Source organism: Petaurus breviceps, unplaced genomic scaffold (assembly GCF_028583685.1).
Source record: "Petaurus breviceps papuanus isolate PSGF00001 unplaced genomic scaffold, PetGlider_PUasm1.0 189, whole genome shotgun sequence".
Taxonomy (NCBI): domain Eukaryota; kingdom Metazoa; phylum Chordata; class Mammalia; order Diprotodontia; family Petauridae; genus Petaurus; species Petaurus breviceps.
Window position 1 is genome coordinate 29,173,373 of NW_027185809.1, and position 18,955 is coordinate 29,192,327.

Consider the following 18,955-nt stretch of genomic DNA (forward strand, 5'->3'; position numbering starts at 1 on the left):
CACTTCCATAAGATTTTGAGCTCCAAATTTTCTCCCATCCTTCCCCTCTCCCCACCCCAAGACAGTGTGCAATCTGAGATAGGCTCTAAACACACATTCATATTTAACATATTTTCACATTAGTCATGTTGTGAAGAAGAATTAGAACCAATGGGAGAAACCCTGAGAAAGAAGAAACAAACAAACAAACAAACAAAAAAAGAGAGAGCAAATAGTTTGCTTCAATCTGCATTCAGACTCCATAGTTCTTTCTCTGGAGGTGGATGGTATTTTCCATCATGAGTCATTTGGAGTTGTCTTAGGTCCTTGCATTGCTAAACAGAGATAAGTCCATCATAGTTGATCATCACACAGTGTAGGTGTTACTGTGTACAATGTTCTCCTGGTTCTGCTCTCTTCCCTCAGCATCTGTTCATGTAAGGCTGTTTAAGAACAACAATTTTTAAGACTTTAGAAATCTGATCAATGACCAACAACACCTCCAGAAGGATTTATGATGAAACAAGCTACCCGCCTCTTTGCAGAGAGACGGTGGACTCAAAGGATACAATGTAATATATATTTTTGGACATGGCCAATATATGGCTTTATTTTACTTGACTGTACTTATTTGTCATAAGGGTTTTCTTTTTCTTTTTTTAATTGGTTTGGGGGAGAGTGATAGTGTTACAAAAAAAAAAAAGAACCAATGATAAGAAGATAAAATCATTGAAAAATCTTACAGTTAGAAAAGAGAACAGAAGGGAGTTCAGGAGACACAAACAAGAAGGACAGCTTTGAAAGTAGCATGTTGAATTTTTCATATGCTTTTTAAAAAACGTATTAATTTATTTATTTTTAGTTTTCAACATTCACTTCCATAAGTTTTAAATTTTCTCCCCCTCCCTCCTCAAAATGGCATGCAATCTGATATGGCTCTACACATACATTCTTATTAAACACATTTTTACATTAGTCATGTTGCATAGAAGAATGGGAGAGTCCATGAGAAAGAAAACAAAACAAAAAAGAAAATAGTCTGCTTCACTCTGCATTCCAACTCCATAGTTCTTTCTCTGGATGTGGATGGCATTTACCATCTTGAGTCCTTTGGAATTGTTTTAGGTCCTTGCATTGCTGAGAAGGGCTAAGTCTATCAAAATCAGTCATTGTACACTGTGGTTATTTCTGTGAACAATGTTCTTCTGGTTCTGCTCACTTCACTCAGCATCAGTTCATTTTAAGTCTTTCCAGGTTTTTCTGAAGTCTGCCTGTTCATCATTTTTTATAGCACAATAGTATTCCATTACATTCATATACTAATAACTTGTTTAGCCATTCCCCAATTGATGGGCACCTCCTCAACTTCCAGTTCTTGGCCACCACAAAAAGAGCTGCTATAAATATTTTTGTACATGTGGACCCTTTTCTCATTTTTATGATCTCTTTGGGATACAGCCCTAGAAAAAGTATTGCTAGGTTATCACATATATATATTTTGGGAAGGCAATTGCGGTTAAGTGACTTGCCCAAGGTCACACGGCTAGTTTTTGTGTTAAGTGTCTCAGGCCAGATTTGAACTCAGGGAGTCTGACTCCAGGGCTGGTGCTCTATTCACTGTGCCACCTAGCCGCCCCCATCATATACTTTTTAAAAAGCAAATTGTACATCATAGAGAGTCAAGATTTCATTCGCAATCATCTTTTTATATTCTACTTTGTGTATGAAAAATTTAATTCTTTTTTATATCGATTAAGTGCAGAAGAGAAATTAATTTTTTCTTGTAAGCAAGAGATACTTCAGTAAGGGCCAGATAGTCCATGGCAATGCAGCCTGATGGGCTCCAGTAGTGGGGATGGGTGGAATGTTCTCAATTTCTCCTGACAATATAGCTCAGTTCCATAATTTATAATCATAATTATAATCATAATCATACAAGCAGGATGGTATAATGGATAGAGAGCTGGTCTGGAAGCCTAGAAGATTCAAATCCCTTTTCTACCACAAACTGGCCGTATGACCACAAGTCACTTATAGACTTAGTTCTCTTAGCAGTGGGAAAAACATTTTTGAGGGGGTTGGGTACATGTGGGCAGTCTCCTATTCATTGGGGTTGCCCTTGCCTGGGATTCCCTATGAAAGTCCCACAGTTCAATGAAGGAACCTGACTATAGTGTGTAAGGAGGTTGTGTTACAGAAGCCTTCCCTCCTTCCTTCATCTTTCTTCGCCCTAATACCTCTCATTCTGGTGAGAGGTCTCCTTTTCCCCAAACCACACTTTTTCAAGGATGAATTAGAACTCAGAAGACCTGAGTTTGAATCCTGCCTCAGGCATTTGCCAGCTCTATGACCCTCCCTAAGACGCAAGTGACCTCTCTGCCTCAGTTTCCTCACCTGTGAAATGGGAGTAATAATAGCACCTCATTCACAGGGCTGCTTAAGGGCAGCTATATGGCACAGTAAATAGAACACCAGCCTGGAGTTAGGAAGACTAATCTTCCTGAGTTCAAATGCTGCCTCGGACACTTATTAGCTGTGTGATCCTGGGCAAGTCACTTCACCTTGGCCTCATCTGTCAAATGAACTGGAGAAGGAAATGGCAAACCACTTCAGTGTCTTTGCCAAGAAAACCCCAAATGGGGTGATATAGAGTCAGATATGACTGAACCTACTAAAGAACAGCAACCACAAATGCTGGCTATTATTATTAGTTAGCACTAACTACCGGGATGACTTCAGGCTATATCAGCAGAAGGCTCCTTCCCTCTGGATCAGGTAGATTAGGAGTCTGCTTGGGCCCAGAGGTGGGGCATGGGGTGGGACTGGTGAGGTCCAGCTTCAAAACCTGTCTGGTGAAGCTAGAATGTGTGACTCCCTCACTTAGCTTCTGATTCTAGCCTGAGGCAGGAACCCCTGCCAGGGCCCAACAGTCAGGAGGGTGGGGAAGGGGGGAGGGGTTGAGGAGGGGCCAAATGCATCAGGAGGTACAATATGAGACTCAGGTTACATCGAACTTCCTTATTCTTTCCTAGGTACCTCAAGCCCTCTGTTTAAAAAAAGAAAACAAACAATTTTTTGGGATGCTTTTTTCTTACATTGTTTCTACTTCCCAGAAGTCCTCTTCCCTTCTTCCCTCCCCAATCTACATAGCATTCTTCTAACAAAGAAGTACAGGCAAGTAATACAGATCAACCCAGGCCATGACTGACAATGAAGGATTTAGAATTAGGACTCTGTACCTGTCATATACCACTTCTCTCCCTAGAGGTAGGAGGTATGTTGTGGTGACTCCCCTCTGATGTTACAATTGGTCATTACATTGATCAGAATTCTGAAGTCATCTTTGTTTTTTCCTTTACACAATTATGGTCGTCGTATTAACTGTTATGGTTCTGTTTACTTTGTTAAGACCTCTTTAAAAAATGACTCATTGAGCTTCCCAACATACAGAGGTCATGGGACCATACGGTCATAGATTTAGAGCTACAAAACCTTTAGAGATCAGAGTTGAGCCTCCTTATTTTAAGGATGAAGGCCCTTAAGGGCCAGATAAGGTCACACAGCTTGCCCAAGGTCACACAACTAGTAAGTATTTGAGGTGGGATTCCCACCCATGTTTTCCTGACTCTTGAGAAAACTGAAACAAAGGTAAGGAAGAGATTTTCTGAGGTAATAAACTTAGGATATTGCTTCTAAGTCTAAAATTCATCCTGCTGCACAATTAGACCCTGTCTCTATTTGTTTTTTTTTGTTTTTTTGGAGGGCAATTGGGGTTAAGTAACTTGCCCAACCAAGGTCACACGGCTAGTTTTTGTGTGTGTGTGCTAAGTGTCTGAGGCCAGATCTGAGCTCAAGTCCTTCTGACTCCAGGGCCAGCACTCTACTCACTGCGCCACCTAGCCTCCCCCTAGACCCTGTCTCTTGGCTGCTGCTCGTGGCTGAGTCCAGTAAGTCTTGGGCAGTCAGTTTCTTAGGATTCAGTTTCTCCTCTGTCTCCTTTGAATTTTTTTTTTTTGAGGGAAGAAGGCAAGGCAATTGGGGTTAAGTCACACAGCTAGTAAGTGTCACGTGTCTGAAGTTGGATTTGAACCCAGGTCCTCCTGACTTCAGGGCCAGTGCTCTATTCACTGCACCACCTAGCTACCCCTGACCTCTATCCCCTTTGACTTCAGACTTTAAACTCTTAAAAGTCAGGTGTATGTGAGAGAGGGAGGGAGAGAGAGGGGAAGAGGGAAAATGAAAATGGTGGTAGATTCCAGAGTTGGGTTTGGTTGTAGAACAGGCCCTGGAGAAATTCTCTGTAAGGGTGAGTTGGAGTCAGGTTGTTGAGCCCAGGAAGAAAATGCACCAAAATGGATATAAACCAGTTTACCTAGGACTTGTCCTTAAATAAAAATCATCATAAGTCACATTTATGCAATGCTTTCTAGCTTGAGAAGTTGGGGGGACCCAAGGGACTTATTGAGATGTACATTTTTGGATATGCCCCATGTATAGATTTTTTGGCTTAATTATGTTTGTTGCTTTTTTTTTTTAATCGTGGAGATTTTGGAAGGGAAAGGGGAACTAGAAATAGGGATGACAAAAAGAAGGGAAAGAAAAGGTTAAGAAAATCTCTCTTTAACAACTGTAAGCAAAGACTCAGAGGAAAATGTGGGTTTCTTAAAAGAATTATGCTAAAAATGTGGAAAAGGAAACAATGATTCCATGAAATAGGAAGAAATTTTAAATAAAAAGGCTGAAAATAGAATATCTGATATGAAAACGGTATATATGGATGAAAGGTTGAGAAGAGATGCTTTAAGAATCTTTGGACTTCTTGAAATCCATGACCAGAAAAATCCCCCTGTAAACTGTATTCCAAGAAACAACAACAAAGCAATAAGAGCTGAGTAGCAATAAAAAAAGTACAGAGAAAACAGGAAAGGCCAATTTATTTGAATAATTGGAAGGGGCTGTATGATGGTGGAGTGTTAACATTTCATGCTTCCTGCACTGGAAAAAAATGACTCATTGTGATTTTTTTTTTGTTTTGCTTCTCAGAATTTGATTTGACACATTTTCTTGGTCATTGTGGAGAAGGTTTTGGGAGAGCTGAGGCAAAGTTACTGACTCTCACTCAGCCTTTGCTGATATTCGAATAGAGAGGAAAGAAAGAAGGACCCCATCAGAAACTTCATATCTTCAAAGAATACATACAGAGTTTAAAAAAACAAAAGTCACAGAAAAAAAAAGAAAAGAAGGGTATTACAGCTTTAAAAAAAATCACAGAGGGGCAGCTAGGTGGCGCAGTGAATAGAGTGCTGGCCCTGGAGTCAGGAGGACCTAAGTTCAAATTCGACCTCAGACACTTAACAACAACAACAAAAAAACTAGCCATGTGACCCTGGGCAAGTCACTTAACCCCAATTGCCCTATACTTCCCCCTCCAAAAAAAAAGAAATTAAAAAAAATCACAGAAGAGAGCAGAAGAAGGTTAAAAGGGAGACATAGAGAAGCAGAATCCAATTGAATTGATTGTTATATTTTGAATTTTATAATTGAATTTATTAGAAAAATTTGAAAGAAATGAAAGCTGCATGTAATAGAGATTCGTGGTTTCATTTGCATTTTTCTATGGTGCTATTTTCTGCTTTTTGCATATGGAAATGTTCATGTTTACTGAGTTAAAAAAAATTATATATTTGAATAGAGCACTGGCCCTGAAGTCTGGGGGACCTGAGTTCAAATCTGGCTTCAGACACTTGACATTAGCTATGTGACCTTGGGCAAGTCACTTAACCCCAATTGCCCTGCCTTCCCCCCTCAAAAAAACCAAAAACAAAATAAAAAACAAAGTAACAAAATTATTTATATACATCATCACAGAAATTATGGGATGTAAATTGTTCAAATGTCATTATGCTGTAATGGGAATGTAAATTTTTAAGATCTTCCCTGCCCCTAGGCTAAAGTGCCCCTGGAGCCTGGGGTGGGAGGCTTGTTTTTCAGTAGATACTTTTTGATTGGCCAGTGGGTCCAGAAGGTTGTTACATTCTCTGAGCCAGGAGAAGGCTATATAAGCCCTGATGTGAGGCTTTGCTTTGGGGCTCACTTTGAGAAGTGTTCTGTGATTTGATCAGATGAGACTCTGGGAAGCCATTGTTGAGAGCCCCCCCAGCTTTGAAAAACCCAGATGTTGATTTGGCATAGATGTAATGGTTGGAAATCTGTCTACTTGATCTGTTTCTCTGTCTTGTAACTTCTCTCTGTGTACTCTGAAGTTCGGGGTGCTGACCTTTTTCCCCTGAACTAGGTAAATGATATATGTTTGACTGATTAAAGTAAGCTTGTTAGCCCATTTGGAGTTGCTTTCCTTTAACAAAGCAGATCTAAGAACTTGTGTTGGCAGCCACCCTGGGGACGCTTGGGGTGCTTGCTGCTACATATGCCCATTTTGCAGATAGAGAAATTGCGGTCTTGAGCAGAGCTGTGACTTTTCTAAGGTCACACAGTGGCAAAGGAAGGTCTTAAATCCAGGTATTCTGTCTTCCAAGTCCAAGGCTCTTTACCCTATACCAGACCTTTAACCTCGGTGATCGATGGACGGTCCTGTATAACTCTTGGTCATCTAGATGGTGCGATGGATAGAGGACAGATGGGAATTAGGAAGATTCAGTTTTCTGAGTTCAAATGTGGCCTTGAACACATACAAGCTGTGTGACCCTGAGCAAGTCACTTAACCCTGTTTGCCTTAGTTTCCTTACCTGTAAAATGAGCTGGAGAAGGAAATGGCAAACCTCTCCAGTATCTCTTGTCAAGAAAGCCTCCAATGGGGTCACAAAGAGTCAGACAAAACTGAACAACAACTCTGTTCTCTATTTATATAGTTAGTCAATCAGCAAGCATTTATTAACCATTTACTATGTATCAGCCCAGCACTGAGGGTACAAGGAAAGGCAAAAACTGTGCCTTCAAAGAGTTCACAATTTAATGGGGAGGGGAAGGGAATAAGCATTCATGTGGACTTTACCCATGTTCCAGGCACTGTTTGAAGCACTTTACAAAGATGAACTCATTTGACCCTCACAATAACCCATTTTACAGTTTTGGAAACTGAGGCAGAGGTTAAGTGACTTGCTTAGGATCATGCAACCAAATAGTGTTTGAGATGGTATTTCAGCTGAGGTCTGCTTAACTCCAAGCCCAGCACTTTTTACATGTCACCACCATCTGTCTCTGGAGGGGGTGGGGGAGATAAAATAGAAATAATTACCTTCATGCAAGATATATACAGAGTCAACAACAGGTAATTTGAGAGGAGGAGGCAGTAGCACTTGGCAGGGAGGGGACCAGGCAAGGACTTCTGCAGAAGGTGGGACTTGAACTGAGTCTTGAAGAAAGCCAGAGAAACAAAAAGATTTTGGTGAGGGGACAGAGCATTTCAGACATGATGGACTGACTAGAGCTGAACTGTTCCATCTGAGGAATAAATAGCAAATAGGCCAACGTACCTGGGTGATAGTGAAAAGGAGGAAAATGTAAGAAGACAGTCAAGGAACATTTATTAAGTTCCTACTCTATGCCAGGTATTGTATTAAGCCCTGAGAGTGCAAAGAAAGGCAAAAGACAGTCCCTGTCCTCAGGGAGCTCACAGTCCAATGGGACTGACAACAAGCCAACAAAGTTTGTACCAACAACATAGTTACAGGATAAATTGGAGATCATCAACAGAGGGAAGGAAGTAGGATTAAGAGGGATTGGGAAAGGTTTCCTATAGAAAGGGAATTTCAGCTGGGACTTCAGGGAAAGTAGGAGGTAGAGATGAGGAGAAGTCTTCCAGACATGGGAGACAGCCAGGGAGAATGCCCAGAGTCAGCAACTGAAATATCTTATTGGAGGCATGCAAGGAAGCTATTACCACTGTATTGATGATTACATGGGGGTGGGTGGGTGGGTGAATATAAGATTCAAGAAGACTGAAAATGTGGCACAAGAGCAAGTTAGGAAGGAGGAGCTTGAGTCACTGGAGCTCACTGAGCAGGATGGGGGTCACTCAGTGCCCAGAGAATTCCAGCAAGACCCTTAACATGTTCTGTGCCCCCCCCTTCCCCCCCCCCCTTCCCCCTCCCCCCCCCCCCCAGTATTTTTGAAAGGACAAGCAGAAAGCTTGCATTGTATTGGAGGGCAGCGATAGGCTGCAATCTATATCCATCCACACTGGGAATTCCATAGGCATGATGAAGTATCAAGGGGGAAGAACTTGGAGAATCTAAAAACAACACATCAGAAGGTATTCTTGCATCTTGCCCTAGACATAGGAATGTGCCTGCAAAACTAAGATATACCAGAAGACCAGATGTTTGTTAGCTTAAGCAAATGGCCCCTTATGCCTCTGTTACTGAATTCTAATCCCCCTTCAGACTTGTTATGTGTCCCTAGGCAAGTCAGCTCTACTTTCTGAATGTGGTAAAACAGGATCTTGAACAACAGGAATATGAGTTTAGATAATATTTTATTATTCCAGATCACATATCCTTTAAAAATTTCTAATGCTTTTTTTTTTAAACTATTGCCTGCATTTCTGAATACATCTCAACACCGTCTATCTCCTGGACTTAGCAAGTCATTCATTGTTCATAACAGAATTAAAAAGAAAGAAAAAAAAAATTAGCTCAACAAAATTGACCCGCACATTGACCAAAGTCTGATAGTATGTCATGTTCTACAATTATAGTCCCCTCTATCTCTGCAAAAAAGGGATCAACTCTTGTTTGCTTAACAATTAATGAAAGAGATGAGCTTATTCTTTTTTTTTCAGAATTTATTTTTACTTTTCAACATTCATTTCCACAAAATTTTGAGTTCCAAATTTTCTCCCCATCTTTCCCTTACCCCCCACCCCAAGATGGCAAGCATACTGATTATTCCTTCCCCCAGTCTGCCCTCTCATATATCCCTCCCATGCCTCCCCTTCTCCTCTTCCCCCTTACTTTTGTTTAGGGAAAGATGGATTTCTATACCCCATTGCCTGTATATCTTATTTCCTGATTACATGGAACAGCTAATTTTTTTTTAACATTTGTTTTTTTAAAACTTTGAGTTCCAGATTCTCTCCCTTTTCCCCTCCTCACGCGCTCCTACTGGGAAGACAAGCAATTCTATATAGGTTATACATGTATAGTTAATGCAAAACATTTCCATAGTAGTCATGTTGTGAAAGACTAATTATATTTCCCTCTATCCTGTCCTACCCCCTATTTATTCTATTTTCTCCGTTGACCCTGTTCCTTTTCAAGTGTTTGCTTCTAACTACACCTCCCCCCAATCTGCCCTCCCTTCTACCATCCTCTTACCCCCTTCCCTCCTACTTTCCTGGAGGGTAAAATACCCAACTGAGTGTGTATGTTTTTCCCTCCTTAAGCCAAATCCCGTGAGAGTAAGGTTGACTCATTCCCTTTCACCTCTCTGCTCTTCCCCTCCATTGTAACAGCTTTCTCTTGCCTCTTTTATGTGAGGTAATTTACCACATTACATCTCTCCCTTTCTCCTTCTCCCAATATATTCCTCTCTTGAGGTGGGCTTATTCTAATGAGGGGGCTGGGAGTGTGAATCTGAGCATGTCACTCTTGGACACTATCTTTATACCCAGACTACCTGAGAGTCTAGATGAAAGGGATCCACCCAGTCCTATCTGAGTAGAACACTAGGGGCCAGAATTCACCTAGGTTAGATTATCTTAGGTCTTCTAGTTGGGTGAGCAAGAAACATATACCCAGGGGCAGCTAGGTGGCGCAGTGAATAAAGCACTGACCCTGAAATCAGGAGGACTTGAGTTCAAATTCGACCTCAGATATGTGACACAACTAGCTGTGTGACTTAAGTCACTTAACCCCAATTACCTTGCCTTCCCCCCTCAAAAAAAAGAAACGTACCCAGAGAATCTGGGCAATCTCATTGATCAACAATGTCTTCACAAGGACCAGTCTTTGAGGAAATAGGGAAAAAACCCTGGATCTCCCCAATGTTAATTGGTTATTAATTGTTTCAGAGAGAAAAGATGTACCATTCCAACTTCTCTTCAAGTAGAAGGGAGAAACATTTTAGGAAGCACCTAACATGTAGAGAAGCCGACAGTTACCATCATATTCCTATCCCCAGCTTGTTACGCTAGAGATTTCAGGGAATTTCCCTTTGAGTGAAATCTTGAATTCTTTCTCTTAGTTGAGCTGAATTGCCTTGCTCCCAATAGGAGAGTTTCTTTCAGTTTGTAATGTCTGGTACATATTCTCATATGTATACTTTTTCTGATTTCTATTCTGCTATAGTCTCAGATAAATGGGTTTATTTGCTATTTCCTATGTGTGTTCATTATGGCACTGGCATCTGGTGCTATCTGGGGGGAAAGGATCTTCCGAGGTGAGTTTTTCTTGCCATTTCTTATAGCACAAAAATATCCCATCACAATCACATACCACAGCTTGCTTAGTCATTCTCCTATTGATGGGCATCCTCCTGATTTCCAGTTCTTGGCCACCACAAAAAAGAGCTGCTATAAATATTTTTGTACAAATAGTTCCTTTTCCCTTTTTGGGGATACACACACATTACGCATGGATGCACATGTATGTGCATTGTATAAATTACACGCATGTACACGCAGCACATGTATATCATAGACATATATGCCATTATTTATAGTGTATGTATAATGTGTAACAATGTACATCTGCATGAAATATGATACATAATATGCATATATCTGTGTATATATACACATACACAATTCATCCCAAAGGTGCTTGGCTTATCTGTGTTTGCCTCTGAATCTCCTTCTGTTCGTTTTTGTGCATTTGAAAAACCACTTCATTGATATTCTTTCCTTTCCTTTCCTTGTTGGTGTAGCTATCCCGAACCTTCTTACAAAAAAGAATAGAAGTTTTCCCTTGTCACAAATAAGTGCAATCAAGCAAAACACACCCCACATTGGGAACGTCCTTAAATGTCTCCCTTCTTCTGCGCTTGGTCAGATGACTTCCATGGTCCCTTCTGATTCTTAAGATTCCCTGGTTATGATTTTGTCTGGGCTTTCTGGAGACATTGCTTTGGCTCAAAGGAATGACTCTGATAGTGGTCATTTCAAGGGCTTGGCAGGCTGGTCTTTAAGTAGCCCTTGAATCACGGTAAGATTTGAACTCAGGTTTCCCTGACTCCAGGCCTGGCACTTTATTCACTGGGCCACCTACTTGTCCCTAGGTTTCCTCATGTTCTGCATACAGTTGGGATGATGCTTTGGTGATACAGAGTGTGGCATTGGAATGGAACAGTTGACTTGGAAGCAGGAAGATCTGGGTACAAAACCTGCCTCAGATACTAGCTAAGTGACCCTGGGCAAAGTACTTAAACCTCACTTTTGTCTCAGTTTCCTCATCTCTAAGATGGTGATCCATAGCATCAGTAATAATCAATAATAGGATTGATGAGATGATTATCTTTACTTATCAATGATAAGCAAAGTGCTTTGCACACTCTGTTGTTTAGACTGTTTTTCAGTTCTGTCCCAGTCTTTGTGACCCCAAGTGGGGGTTTCTTGGCAAAAATACTGGACTAGTTTGCCATTTCCTTCTCCAGCTCATTTTTACAGGCAAACAGGGTGAAGTGACTTGGCCAGGGTCACACAGCTAGTTCGTGTCTGAGGCCGGATAAGAACTCAGGCATTCCTGTTTCCAAACCCAGTGCTTATCCACTGCAAACTAACTATCCTTGCAAACATTAAAGTGCTATAAAAATGACATCATCATTTCTTAAAAAAATTTTTTTAATTTGGAACCTAACAAACATCAGATAAAACTGACATTTTCAAACACACAGTAGAACAGAGTAAGAGGATTGTGTGCCTTAATCTGCTATATCTGTTACAGCTTGCTTTTCTTTTTAAGTATCTAAATTCAGCCTGTAGCTTTCAAGGCTTTCTGCTTGTCTGGGCCTCTTTCTGGCTTTCCCTCTCTTCTCTGCGTGTCTTAAAAATACTGCAATGACCTTCTTTTCTTTCTTCCTTTTTTTTCTACCTTATTCCTATCCCCCACCTTGGTCCCCCCCACCAATGGCAAAAAGAATAAAAACCAACCCTGTAACAAGGAAATATGGTAAAACAAAACAAATTCCCACATTGTTTGTGTCTGAAAATGTATGTCAGACTCTGAATCTTGAGGCTCTCCACTCTCTTGTCTTCCTCAATTTTCTGGAATCTTGACTGGTCATTGAATCGGATCAGAGGTCTCAAGTCTCTCAAAGTGGTTTTTTCTTATACTGTTGTTATTGTCGTATAAATGGTTATCCTGATTCTGCTTGCTTCCCTCCAAGAGCTGCTGGTATTCTGGAGCCTCTCCCTCGAGTCTGAGCCGCTTCATAGACCCCCAGAATCTTTCCATCCTTGGTCTTGTGGATGCAAAGGTTCACCTTAGCCAACTGACTCACGCTCCTGGGTGTTTCTTTCCCATCAGGCAAGGAAGGTGAGAAGACAAAATGAAGGCTGGGGCCGCTGGGGAGAGTGGAGCCGGTGCAGCAGGACATGCGGTGGGGGGGTCACTTTCCAGGAGCGACATTGCTACTCCCAGAGGTACTGAAATTTCTGACTAAATTTTCAAAAACAACCTCATTAGGGGCAGCTAGGTGGCACAGTGAATAGAGCACTGGCCCTGGAGTTAGGAGGATCTGAATTAAAATTCAGCCTCAGACACTTAACACTTACTAGCTGTGTGACCTTGGGCAAGTCATTTAACCCCAATTGCCCTGCTTTCCCCCTCTGAAAAGACCAAAAACCAAAAAAGCAAAAAACAGCCTCATTAGTAAACTGTGACATCTGAGACAGATTAATTGTTGGTTCCTTGGTTCACCTGTTAAAAATATGAAGCAAGAGTCAGCATAAGATAAGCAATCTCACTTTGTGCTCCAGGAGATTATAGAAATTGATTTTTTTTGTGTAAATCAAGTTCATATTTTTACTCCAATACCTTCTATTTTCATAGATGTTTTGTCTCTCTGCCCCAGCCTCCCTTGTCAAGTTCAAATGCTCCTAAGTTCTTGGGGCGGCTAGGTGGAGCAGTGAGTAGAGCGCTGACCCTGGAATCAGGAGGACCTGAGTTTGTATCTGGCCTCAGACACTTAACAGAAAAAAAAAACAACTAGCCTGGGATGGTTCTGCCTCAGATACTTAACACCCCACACAAAATAACTGGCCGTGTAACCTTGTGCAAGTTACTTAACCCCAATTGCTTTAAAAGAAAAAAAATGCTCCCAAGTTCAGATCAATAGGTACTTAGGAATCACTTATTATGCTAGGTGCTAAAAGGAATCTAAAAGAAATAACAACACTTTATATAGTTCTTTGTTGTTCAGTTGTGTCTGACTCTTTGTGACCCCATTTCTTGAGAGTGCTTTGCCATTTCCTCTTCCAGCTTATTTTATAGATGAGGAAACTGAGGAAATCAGGGTGAAGTGGCTTGCCCAAGGTCTTACACCTAATAAGTGACTGAGGCCAGATTCAAAATCTGGATGATGGGTCTTCCTAACTCCAGACTTAGCACATTTATTCACTCCTCCACCTAGTGCAATGGTAAGGAGAATTTGAAGATCTTCCCAGCTTTGAAGATAAACTCTGCCCCCTAATAGGCTGAATGTAATCACATGGAGCTTGTGGTGGGAGGAGTTTGCTGAAGGGTAGAACAGAGCCCACAGGAAGCTGGGAATCAGAGAAGCTAGACAGTGGGAGAGAGAGGATGTTCAGGCAAGGAGACAGGCTTGTGAGTAAATGTTGGTTTTGGGGAAGGCTAAAGGATGGTGTGGCTCTCTGTACTGTTACGGCTTATTAACTTCTATGTTGCTATGATGGATTAGGTTTCCTGGTGTTGGGATTTGGTTTTCTGGTGTCTGAATAAATGTTTTGCTTTTGTCTGCCATATGGTGAGTTTGTTATATTTTGTAATTGAGCACTATGCCGGCATATTTACACTGGCCATCAGTATTGTGAATATTGCATTGGTGCATTGCATATAGTTCTCTAAAGATGAGGAAATTGAGGCAGGCAGAAGTTACACAGCTAGTAAGTATCTAAGACCAGTTTTGAACACAGGTCTTCTTAACTTTGGTTAAGTGCTCCATTCATTTCACCACATACCTTCTCCAAAAAAAGCCATACTTACAAAGTACTCTGTATGGTTACAGGTTTTTTGCCTTTCAAAAAAAATGATACTTACATAGTACTTTGTATGGTTACAATGTTTTTTATATTTATGCCTGAGGAAAATTAATATCATGCTATAATACATCTTTTTTGTTATCTTGTCAAACCCCACTTCTCAAGGGCAGGGAGTTTCAGAAGGGCCTGATTTAGTAATGTGATCACTCCCAGCCCCCAAAGCATCTGTTGTTAAGCAACTTGGGCTGGGTCCCTCCAAAGTGGAACCCTCAGTTCTGTTTACTGGGTGAACAGAAGCCAGTTGGCAGAGTCCCTCCCCAAGTCAAAATTGGCGGTGACCTGGTCTACAAGGAGACCAAACTGGGGAAATCCTGATTGGGGCGATTTTTCTAGCCAAGGCTGCTAGAGTCTGCTGAGTCTCTTAAAGCAGCTAGCATTCCTGAATAGTCAGAGAGGACCGGAATCAGCCAGCTGCTAGCTTCTCTAAGGCCCATACACTTTTCCTAGTTGCAAATTAATCCTTTCACGTGAGAATTGGCTTTGGTTGGCCACCCCTCCCACCCCTACCCAAGCAAAAAATACTAGGGAGGAGCTAGGAATTATTCATTTCCTTGCCTTTGCCAGGGGAGGCCAATCAGAGGGAAGACACACCTAGGTTTAAAGAGCCCTGTTAGCCCTCACTCTGGGTCTTTTGGCACAAATGGAGGCAGGCCAGACATTCCTTTATTAATAAGTTCAGTGCCCTATTAACAAACTTATCTTTGTGGAAAATTGCCTCAGTTTACCCCTTTGTTAAATTTCATTCTTGATGTGCCTTTGCTTCAGGAAAGTCTCTTTTCAAGTCTTGCCCCTGACTCCCTGGCCAGGAAGTAGCTTGCTTCTCAGACAACTCTAGGATTATATAATCCTGGTCTGTATTAATACAAGGTGCTTCCTCACTCAGAGGTCCCTGGTAATGAAATAGAAGGCCCAGACATTTTTTAAAAACATCTCTTTGAGCCTAATGAGCAGAAACTAAGTTTTTCATGGATGTTTCTTTCGCATGTCCCCATATTTCTGGGTACAGGGCTGTGCTCATAGCAGATACCCCATAAATGCCAACTTTCTGATAAGACTTCAGAAGAGAGAATTTAGTTTTGGTTCCCAGGAAAAAAATTAGAGTCAGAATCTCAGAATACGTCTGCTAGGTTTGGGGGAAACACTTGTCTAGGCATTTTACAAAAATATACTCTTGTTTTAATTTGATATTTTATTTTTTCCCCAATTCCATGTAAGAACAATTTTTAACATTTGTTTTTAAATTTTTTTGACTTCCAAACTCTTCCCCCCCCCACCTGCTGTCTCATTGAGAAGGGAAGCAATTTTAAATAGGCTATACATGTGCAGTCATGCACAACATATTCCTATGCTTTGGCTAGGCATATTTTTAAAAAATTATGAGTTTGGGTGAAGGAGATTGGACCTGAGATTTCATTGGTCTAAGGAACTCCCAGGTGAGGGAACTCTGTCTACCAGTGCAGGTAGCACTGAAAAGGTTTCCCACTAAGAGGGTTAGGGTTGCTCTGGAGTCCCAAAATACCAACACGCTGGGTCCTGATGAATGAATTCAACTCAAGTCTTCTCAGCCAAAGAAAAGTAAAATTTATTAAAAGTTCACTTGCATTACACACAGAATAAGTCTGTGCTAGGTTATCCTATGGTGCTCTCACTCTTCTGTGGCATATGACACTCACACCACGTGGTGTGAGATGGGGTCCTATATACAGAAGGTTGTGGGGAGGGATCTAGGGATGGTCTAGAGGAGGAGTTTGGGCAGGGTCTTTAGGAGGTCAATGAGTGATTAAGGGTGGGAAGTAGCTGGAGGCTACTACGGGCTATGGTGGGCTAGGCCAGTTCAAGGGTATATTGATATTTTGATAGGCTCAAGGTAGAAGTAGATGAACAATGGAGGGCTAGGCTAGTAACTAGGCTAGCAGTTACCGTAGCAGTTAATAACTAGGTTAGAGGTCTGGGCCCAGCCACAATGTAAGGCTTATTGCCTCATGCAAATGCAAATGTCTCAAATGAGACAATTTAATCTAGAGTCCAAGGGAGGTTCCCAGGGCCGTACCTCAAGGACTCAAGGAGAGGTCAAGGGGGCTCCCAGAGCCCATACCTCATCAGCACCTTCTCTGCAACTTACAATTTTAGAAAAGAGCCCTCAGAAGTTGAATGACTTACCCAGGATCACATAACCATTGTGTATCAGAGGACAGAGTTGAATACAAGTGTTTTGGATTCCAAAGTCAACTTTCTATCATCTAGACCTCCATCTATAAATAAACATAAATATAAAATATTATATACACATATAATATATACACATATAGTATCTTTATGTATATATCTGTGTTTTTATTTATTTAATGCTTTTAAAAAAATTATTGTTACGTCTCATTGATTCTTGGATCATAGCTTCAGAGAACCTGGACCATCCATTCCATTTTACAGATGAGGAAACTGAGGTCCAGGGAGGCTAAGTGATTTGTCTAAGGTGACATAGAGGTGAGATTTGAGCCCAGGTCCTTTGACTCAAGAACCAGCAAATTCTGTCTACTACCTCATGCTTGCCTCCCATTTCTCTCCCCATAGACCCTCTCTTACATTGTGGAGGAATATTGAGGGGGGAAAAAAACAATCAAAATATTGCTGACTAGTCAAGATTATGGCTACTCAAAGAACAGATTGCTAGATCCATGTGTCTGAGGAAGCAGCAAGAAGGCTCCTTGGGAATTGGGTTGGGTGGAAAGATAGATGGATAACCACTTCCTTGTATGGGCTTGTCTCTCAGGCAAGATGGAGGCACCAGCTGTATTGGACCCACCCGAAATTATCGTTCATGCAACATTGAGGTAAGGCCTTGGGACCCACATTTCTTCTCTCCTTTATTAAGTCGCTTTATTTCCTGCAGGAACTGGGGAAAGGGTCTGGCCTCCCTTCATCATCAGGGAAGAATTTCAGTGCTTTCTACTTAATCTTGTGGTCCTATCTCCGCACAGGACACCCTACAGAGACCAGGGTCAGGCCTCCCCCAAGGGCAATTAGGAGCTGTTATAGTTTTTGTTGGGAGCTTGGGAGAAAGGGGGGCAAGTTCATCACCATATCCTTCAGGCACATCTGTTGGTTTGTTGGGCCTGGCTGAGACTGTATCTTGGTGATGAAGACTTTGATTTCACTACCCACCCCCACCCCATCAGTTTTTTTTTCCTGAAGAACTTCCAAGTTGCTGTGGGCTACTCAGTGTCCAGCACTTAGCATGATTCAGAGATGTGAATAAGAAATGACCAGGCCATGTGTGTAGTTCAAGGAAGAACCATGAACTCCATTTATTGATTCTTAGGACAAGGTTTTTATAGAGCAATGAGACAAAGGAAGGGGACTCAAGTATTCTAATCATTACCTTAGTCTGTTGTATCCTTGAAGTAGCACAGAATAGATAATTTGATAAGGATTTGTTCTCTAGGTGCCTGAGAGTCTTGGGAAGAGTCAGTTAATAACTCTTTTCATATGCAGTCCATTACAAAGGATGCTCTGGAGAGCTGGCTTCAAGGCTTAAGCCAAAGAGTGATCATTAAGGGCATTTGCATAGGAGCCAACCATCTAAAAATAACTAAAGTCTTGGGGAAGAGCCTATTGGTCTCAGAACTCAAACAATATCCTTTTAAGTGTAACCCATAACAAAGAACTTTCTCTAGAAACTCTTTGATATTAAAGTCCACTATTGTTACAGTAATTATCTGAGTCCTGGAGCAGGCCTCTTTGGCTCCCACACCAAGTATTTTACAAGATGGGGCAACATGAATCCTTTGTGGGAAGGTTCTAGAGGAGGATTCCACGTGGGACTATTGCTTTAAATCTCTGTCGCTACATTTTATTTGGTGTTTGTTAAATTTAGAACACCCTGTGGCAAATCAAGACTGAAGACTGAATTTGGGAATTCATCCTTCCCATTGTGAGATTGCCTCTACTACATTCTTTAGCTTCTGAGAGAAGCTTCTGTGTTTTGGAAGGGACTACAGTTATCTCTTCCACATCTTGGGGATTGGGGTGTGGTGCCCCCATGATCTAGAAAATCCACATCAATTTTTTTGGCCCTCCATTTACCAGAGAAGAAGTCTGAATTTTTTTTATGGGATGCTTCCAGTACCTTATCGTAAAATTCAGGTTGGTAGTATACAATACTATATGTATGTTTTGTGCATTTCTGAGTTTCTAAACATTTTCTGTGTCATCTGCAGCTTCTACAAAACTCCCCCAAAATTCCAATTTTATTTTTTTTGCTTTCCATTTTTTCTTCATTTCATATTTTGTGATGTTTTTTCCCCATTTTATTTCTTATGCTGACCCATCATACATTGAAACCCTGATGGTGAAAGTCATGATGTGGAAGGAATAACTGTTTGGTATCCCCAGTACTTCACATGACTGACATTTTAATAAATGCTGGTTGGTTTGAATATGACTGAATTCTCCCTTCTGCCTTCACTTCCTGGAGACAGTACAGCATCCTATAACATCCTGCCCCTTCCTCTCTACCCTGCAGAGCTGTCCTCAGGGTACCCGGGATTTCCGAGCAGAGCAGTGTGCAGAATTTGATGGCAAGGAATTCCAAGGAAAGAGATACAAGTGGTATCCATATTATGGAGGTAAGAGCTAAGATGGATGGCTCTGTTCAGTTAATATGAGCTTCCTTGGAACACCCTGTTCCTTAGGGAATTTGCTGGTCCCCTTTTGAAACCTAGGACTCCTTCCACTTAACCC

At 41.4% G+C, this 18,955-nt stretch overlaps 1 protein-coding gene across 4 annotated transcripts in view; it reads left to right on the forward strand.

Moving 5' to 3' along the window:
* Positions 1–18,955, forward strand: part of PAPLN (papilin, proteoglycan like sulfated glycoprotein) — a 99,804-nt gene that overhangs the window by 13,530 nt on the left and 67,319 nt on the right. For all 4 annotated transcript variants that reach the window (XM_069092116.1, XM_069092114.1, XM_069092117.1 and 1 more), the window contains exons 3-5: positions 12,462–12,577; positions 16,986–17,046; positions 18,738–18,840. In XM_069092116.1, the coding sequence (XP_068948217.1) occupies positions 12,462–12,577; positions 16,986–17,046; positions 18,738–18,840 (280 nt within the window). The remainder of the gene's footprint in view (positions 1–12,461; positions 12,578–16,985; positions 17,047–18,737; positions 18,841–18,955) is intronic.